The 7,971-nt window shown below is 38.5% G+C and overlaps 1 protein-coding gene and 1 long non-coding RNA gene across 2 annotated transcripts; both read right to left on the bottom strand.

Moving 5' to 3' along the window:
* Nucleotides 1-218: 218 nt before the first annotated feature.
* On the bottom strand, nucleotides 219-1,879 carry LOC131931741 (uncharacterized). The gene is made up of 3 exons (XR_009384332.1): nucleotides 1,786-1,879; nucleotides 1,038-1,125; nucleotides 219-312 (listed from the first exon to the last, which is right to left on the bottom strand). It is a non-coding gene; the product is annotated as an uncharacterized LOC131931741 (long non-coding RNA).
* A 221-nt stretch (nucleotides 1,880-2,100) lies between these two features.
* LOC131931742 (uncharacterized) lies at nucleotides 2,101-6,798 on the bottom strand (the record flags this gene model as incomplete). Its single annotated transcript, XM_059288586.1, has 6 exons — nucleotides 2,101-2,111; nucleotides 2,436-2,726; nucleotides 3,469-3,617; nucleotides 4,023-4,113; nucleotides 5,450-5,564; nucleotides 6,599-6,798. Coding segments are annotated over 6 exons (857 nt in total), but the record flags the coding sequence as incomplete, so codon positions are not given.
* Nucleotides 6,799-7,971: the final 1,173 nt, after the last annotated feature.

Here is a 7,971-nt window from a genome sequence, read left to right as displayed (position 1 = left end):
ACCTACCTAATAACAAAACACACCTGCCACTCACCTGACGACTAAACACACCTGTCACTCACCTGATAACAAAACACACCTGTCACCTGACGACCAAACACACCTGTCACCTGACGACCATACACACCTGTCACTCACCTGATAACAAAACACACCTGTCACTCACCTGATGACAAAACACACCTGTCACCTGACGACCAAACACACCTGCCACTCACCTGATAACAAAAAACGTATCAACAGCCAGGTGAGCTGATCCAACCAGGTGAAAAGATATTCTCGATGACGTCTCAACCAGTTCCACTGTGTTTTCTGCTCGATGAGATTTCAATTAACATAATCACATTAATTACCAATCAAGCACAAATAAATATTTAACTCGTATAATCCCAGTATACATTCAAACACGGAAATCACTATTTAAAATCATGTACTAGACCAGTTCTCCTGTGTGAATCTTTCCGTGCTTTAATGTTTAAGCATTCGACTTCCAACCCCAAAGTTGTATAATCTATGATTTCTTTGACTCGACCCAGCACTGGCAGACACCTGACTTAAACCGTGAAAGTATATGCGGTTGGGCACAATGCTGACCACACAATCCAATCGTCTGCTCAGGTTTTTTTTAAGCTGGTGAACTCTACTTCACCTACTCTATTGATCGTCAGGTATGTGTCGGATTTTTGTTAATGTCCTGTCAAATGTCAGGAATCCCTAGCTCCGGCCACCAGCTCTCCGCGTCTGGTGGTATTTTAATTGCAATGGCAAAATATAGTGTAACATGGGTTGCAATGGCTAAATATAGTATAACATGGGTTGCAATGGCTAAATATAGTATAACATGGGTTGCAATGGCTAAATATAGTATAACATGGGTTGCAATGGCTAAATATAGTATAACATGGGTTGCAATGGCTAAATATAGTATAACATGGGTTGCAATGGCTAAATATAGTATAACATGGGTTGCAATGGCTAAATATAGTATAACATGGGTTGCAATGGCTAAATATAGTATAACGGGATAATCAACTCACTGAAGATAGTGTTACTCTCATCCAGTAATCCACCATACGTGTATCCATGACCCGCTATTATCCATGCCATGCTGATAACTTTCAGACCCTGAAATAGATCGTGTGTGAATCTTACGAATGTTCTCAAACTCTCTGATACTGAGGAAGCTATGTTTCCTCTACATTATTGGTTTTTGCTTTTAAGGAGCAAGGATATTATAACCTAAGCGATTAACATCGTTTGGTTTACATTAAATAAGGGTAAACATTCGAAGATCCATTGTTTTGGCTTTTAAAAGAAATGAAAAACTAACAAAAGAATTGTCTGGCCTGTATAATACAGATCTGTTATATATAAGGGCTTTGAACATACTTTATTTTATTGTAAGTAGTAAGTAGTAAAATTCTCTTTGAAGGATGGCGTTACATTTCAGTGCATGGGGCAATGAATTAGAGTTCACCTGTTTCTGTGACCACGGCATATGAAGGGATAGTGTAGTCAGCACTCTCCGCTATGCATACAGGCTTATTTTTTTTTTTAATGATTCAGTTTTGTGAATTAAAATTTTAAAAATACGAGCAGTAATGCATTGTTTTTCGTTATTTATTTTTCTAATCTGTATTTGTTTTCCTAATTAATTTTCCTACTTGATGCTAGCCTTCCGAAATGTATACTACGATGCGTTTAGACCATCAGGGCTGAGCTGATGTTTTACGAAACGTATCACTAAAGAACGCATGCATGACTGGACCGGCATTGATGGTGTACCTGTACACATGTGAACGTTTCCTTGCTGTTATCCGTTGAAATCAGACGCAGGAAGTTACTGTACAGTGAGAAACGGCTTGCCAACAGGTGCACTGGGATAGGTTAAAAAATGCACATTGTTACGTTTTTAATAATATGGGGGGCATCCATAAATGACGTCACGCTTTGTTTGACGATTTTTACTTCCCCTCTCCCCCCTGTCACACATCGTCACAAAAGCCAGACCCCCCCCCCCCCCCAAAGTGACGTCACACCTCAGTATACAACCCCCTTCAAAATTGTAGTTGAATTTTTCTTAAAACATCGATATTTTTCCTAAATTTTTCCTGAAATATGTCAACATAGAATATGTTAATCAGTTACTAATACAATTTATTAAAACAGTTTTCTAAAACGCGAAACAACGGTAAAAATTCGTTTTCTAACATTGCTTTTTTTTATAATGCAAAAGTTTGACGTCACATCATCTGAACCCCCACCCCCCTCCCCTTCATCACACACCGTCACAAAATTACGAACCCCACTCCCTCCTAAGAGTGTGACGTCTTTTACGGACAACCCCTATTGCAAATTTAAAAAAAAATATTTTCTATTAAATTAATATATGTGTACTTATAAAGGTACGCTAGTTTGCTTCAAAAAGAAACTACCTCTGTTCTGTTTTTCCGTCACATCACTTTCACGCGCATTTACTTGACCTTCACATTTGCCGTTCACGTTTGCTTCCACGGTGCCGTTGGTGTCGCCGCTAGTTCCTTCCGGTTTGGTCGGCTCTGGAACCTCCTGACTGACCGCGACTTTTTCCCTGATCTCCTCCACATCGACATGACCACCGTCGTTCTCACTGACCACACTCACCGTCTGCAAACTACCGGAAGTGTCGTCAGAGCTACTTCCGGTTTTACTTTCATCTGGGGCCGGAACTTCCACTTCAAAGGCAACTGTTCGACGGGATCGAGATAGCAGTACTATAAATAGCGCTACTTAATTCACAAATTTTATACTTGGTTGGGATGTTACTTGTGATATTAAAAGCTTAAAAACTCAAAGATTTTAAAATCGTATTTTTCATAGAAGAGTTATATTAACTTACATTTTGTTTTTATTTTATTTTTCTGTCGTACTGATTGGCAAACATTTAATGTAGTGACTATTAATGTTGTTTTAAAAATCATGGCTGTTTCTTATACAAAACGGTGAAAAAAATGTAATAAAGATTGTTCTGATAGAAAAAGAGATACGACAGTACCTTTATGACAAGACTGTTCTAATAGAAATATCACAGTACCTTTAAGAAAAGATTGTACCAATAGAACAGAGCTATGATTGTACCTTTATGAAAAGACTGTCCTAATAGAGATATAACAATACAGTTATGAAAAGATTATTCTAATAGAGCTATGACAGTACCGTTATAAAAAGAATGTCCTAATAGAATAGAGCTAAGACAGTACCTATATGACTGTCCTAATAGAGCTAGGACAGTACTGTTTTGAAAAGATGGTTCTAATAGAACAGAGATATAACGGTACCGTTATGAAAAGATTACTAATAGAGCTATGACAGTACCGTTATGAAAAGATGGTTCTAATGATATGACAGTAACGTTATAAAAAGATTGTTCCAATAGTGCTATGACAGTACCGTTATAAAAAGATTGTTCCAATAGTGCTATGACAGTACCGTTATGAAAAGATTGCAAACAGATTCCATCAGTACTCCTCTCTCTGACGTGTTTCGTTCCTCTGTGGTTCCAGTAGGGTGCATACACGTAGTAGACATCGATCAAGGTGAAGGACGAGATCACGATCAGGAAACAAGCTAAGATTATGCTGTCGAGGTATATACAATTTAAGAACACATTAAAGCTGCAAAGCTCAATTAATACATTAAACCAGTGGTCGAAAAGTGTTAAACAAACAACAGGTCGTTAACAGTACAAAAATGGTTCACAAACTTAAACAGTAAAAGCAAAAAGAAAGATATTCAAACCTACACAGTAACCCAAAAATAAGGTTTTTAAACTTACATTGTAACCGAAATAACAATTTTTTAAACTTACACAATAACCTGATTTGATATCAAACTTAAAAATAGATTTTCAAACTTACACAGTAACCAAAAATAGATTTTCAAACTGACATAATAAACAAAAAATACATTTTCAAACTTACACAGTAACCAAAAATTAGATTTTCAAACTTGCACAGTAACCAAAAATAGATTTTCAAACTTACACAGTAACTAAAGCACCCGCGTCTTCGGGGAGTGTCGGCTCGTTGAAGCAGATGACATTGTCGACATTCAAATTAAATGCACGCATTGCACCTGAAAATATTTGTTTGAAAAATATTTAGAAAGCTAAAGTTTAATTATTGAATGTATGTTATAACCATACGACGTATGTGTAGAAGTAATATTTTACATACTCTGTTATGATAATTAATTACATCGGATGACACACAATATAACGAATCCTGTTGAACAGGGTAGATAAAGTAGAGTTTATTTGTTTCTGTGATATGACATGGGAAGGGACGTTGTGACCAGTTGTATGCCCAGCAGCCTTTACCCTCCCTAGAGCCAGATACTTACTAGAACGTGGTGGGCTCATGGCACTCGTGGGGACTCAAGCTACGGATTGAAACTCCAGACTTAAGCGCTTAGAGTAGTGCTCTCTACCGTCCAACAATGCCGCCCCATATAATATAAAGTACTGTTTTATTTTGTATCATAAAAATGGTTGAATCCAAATTGCTGAATGTATTATAAAAATAAACTGTACTTGCTTTCTACGTATGTATGTATGTATTTAACATGAATAGTATTTGTTATAGGATTCTAGTCTTACCATGCAGGGGTGGAGGCTGAGGAACGCATAGTGGACAGTTTCTGACGGGGTTACACAGAAAAGAAATAAATATAATTTTATGAAAATGTGCTTTTATCCAGTATGTTTAATATCGTAGTAACATGATATACGAATTTCGGAAGAGTGCGCTGTAAAGTAAGTTGGTGAAACCAAATTGAACTTTTGTATTAGATCATCCTATTGTCGTGGTCGTAAAGGGTCTAGGACATTATCCCCCCACCCCACTCTCTCGTCGAATACATTCCCCCCCCACCCCGTGACATTCCCTCGATATTACCGACCCCGCCCTGTCGATACCACCACCTCATCCTGAAAAACCATGACCCTAACATTAAACCCAAACCCTAACCGAAAATCTATAGCTAACCCTAACTCCAACATTAATCCTCACACCAACTCTAAATCTACATTTAAGCCTACATCTAACCCTGACCCTAACACTAACCCTAACACCGAACTGATTTCTAATCTTAATCCTAACACTAGCCCTAACCGTAACCGGGCAGGGGTGGGCAATTGCTGCGGGGGGGGGGGGGGTAATGTTGGAGGGTGGGGGGGGGGGGGGGGGGGGATGTCCGGGGTATTTAACAGATCGCGTGCCAAATTCTAGCGGCGATCCTGGCCTCAGTACTGACCTGTGGTTAGAAAGGTTAGTTTTATTTTAACTGACCTCAGTACTGACCTGTGTGACCTCCCTACTGACCTGTGTGACCTCCCTACTGACCTGTGTGACCTCCCTACTGACCTGTGGTAAGAAAGGTTAGTTTTATTTTAACCGACCTCCCTACTGACCTGTGGTTAGAAAGGTTAGCAGATCGTCTCTGTAGCAGGAGTCAGGTAAACACACGCCCCAGTTGTAGCTCAGGTGGAAACTTTGTTTCTCCGTCCAGTACTTGTTGGCGTCTACCTGTGGGAAGATCCGGTCAACCCTTCGGTTAGGTTGGTGGTATGACATAAATAAGGGAAGATGAAGTAGAGTTTACTTGTTTTTTTTACTCAACCATGCGATCAATGGATGCTCCTATTTTCATCTTATTGGATTAAAATTGTGCACCCTGTCACTCGCCCATACCCTCCCATAGTATTTGCCAACGTGGATAGAAATGAACATAGTAGGAAAAAAACGAGATCGTGTCCTTATATTATAGTAATGATCAGAAAGGGGAGAGTACTATGATTAATCTGAAGTTATATGTAGGTAAGAATGTTGACGAAAGAGATTTTATAAATTAAAATGGGGAGATAACCTTAGGGAGCAGGGATCGAGCTTTAGTGATGAAATATGACGGGGGAAAGACTGGATTAAAAATGGATAATGTTACACTTTGTCATTTAAAATACAACTTTTTAAACTTGTTTTTAGAAATTATGCCGAATCTTTTAGATTTTTAATATAAAATATTAGCGACGAAATTGTAGGTGAAAGGGGGGGGGGTATCAGACTTGTTGTGAGGTTAAAGCTGGGTGTGGAGCTAAAGGAAACAAATTAACGATCCTGATATTATGTACTAACCTAGTATAAATAGGAAGATCGGAGACTGAACAAGAAGGTCTTTCATCTGGACTATGGCTTAATACATTGGTGAATAAACAGAATAGTGACTAAACAGAGGCGTACCGAGGGGGGGAGGGGCGGGGGGTGCGGAACACACCGGGTGACACCATTTAGGGGGGTGACACCAAGGCAAAAAATAGCATAATATATAGAGACAAATTTAAGGGGGGGGGGTGCAAATCGAAAATTTGAGAGTTTGTCCCCGGGAAGGGTTGCTACGCCTCTGGGGGGGGGGGGGTGACACCATTAAGTGCCGCACCGGGTGACACCCGACCTCGCTACGCCACTGTGTATAAATACGGCTTAGACTAATCAATGTGGAGACTAAATATAACGGTGATTAAAACTTAAGACGACTAAATAAGTTTGGAAAACCTGCCACCAACCGGAAGGTCCAGGTAAAAATCTCGAGCTTTAAGCTCCACCCTGCAGTAGCGGGCTCCGAACTCCCGACTTCCCGTCTCCTGGGCCGACGCCCTATCAGCCTTGACCTTGGCCCTCACAGACATGCATTCGTCGTAGTTTCCCTCCATCTGCAGAACTCCCGCCATCAGACCAGCAGACGGTTTGCCGAAAGCATCGAACACTGGAACCAAAACAATAACCTTTTTTTTTTACATCTGCTTTCTTTTTATTGTAGAAGATAGTTTTAATTTTCTTTAGGATATTATAAAAAGCTAGAGTGAGCTTAAATAAACTTTATCCTTTATTCGTGTATAACAGGGAGGGTAAATTATTAAAATTTAAAGGGGACGTCCAAAAAAAAAATGACCATTCGCCCCTGTCTAGGGAGGAGGGTGATTCTGTATTTCGTGAGAAAGGGAAAGATTGAGATATAGAAAGAGAGAGAAAGCGAGAGAGATAAACATACTACGATTTCCCACTTGGACAAAGGCAACTTAATCCATTACCTCCCCCCCCCCCTCCCCTTGGAATAATTCTGCGGACGCCCAATTAGAACAGGCATCTCATCATCGCTCGCAGGTCATTGCAGGTCATGTATAGGAGACATAGTTAGATAATTAATGAGGTCATGAAATCTAACTTTGCTAATGGTCTAACATTTCACCAGGCCTTAGTAATTACGAACTTTGCTCTCAATTAAAATGTGTTATGTATTTTACTTTATATTTTAGTAATGTCATAGTGGATCTCTAGGCATCCTTTTAGTCCGTATAAGAAATGTAAAATTATAAAAAAATATAAAAAATCATAATAAATCAAAATAAAATAGATTCTACTCATCATTGTATAATCGAGAAGCTTTTTAGTAAAGTAACAACGTTTTAGATGAAATTAGCAACAACATTTTTTGTCAAAATATATATTTTTTACATCTCCCTCGAATATATAAATTGTAAACCTGCGGTTTAATCCTTACTGGATTGCTTGTTTAAAAAAAAATTGATTTGGTAGTATTTCGTTTCATTTAGCACTTTTAATTTTGATTTTCTGACAGCTAACGATTAAATGTCTTTGGGCTGTGAAATTAATTTATTTCTGAGTGCTAAAAATATGATGTATTTTTTTTCTACATTTTAGCTGACAAAACGACAACACTGTTAACTTGTAGCCTTATACGAAAACAACACAAAAATGTTTGTTTAAAATACAACCGAAATTTGACATGCCATAATTAAACAGCTAAAATGTGACACATTTGGCACCACAACAAACAAGCAGACAGGTAAATTAAGTGTCAATCAATATTTGGCACGTATATTTAGATAACAAATAAGAATTGATGTTGACTTAGGAA

This window comes from Physella acuta, unplaced genomic scaffold (assembly GCF_028476545.2).
Source record: "Physella acuta isolate Inbredline_101_S28 unplaced genomic scaffold, ASM2847654v3 ptg002023l, whole genome shotgun sequence".
NCBI lineage: Eukaryota > Metazoa > Mollusca > Gastropoda > Physidae > Physella > Physella acuta.
The sequence above is the reverse complement of the archived record's forward strand: the minus strand, read 5'-3'. Positions and strand labels throughout refer to the sequence as shown.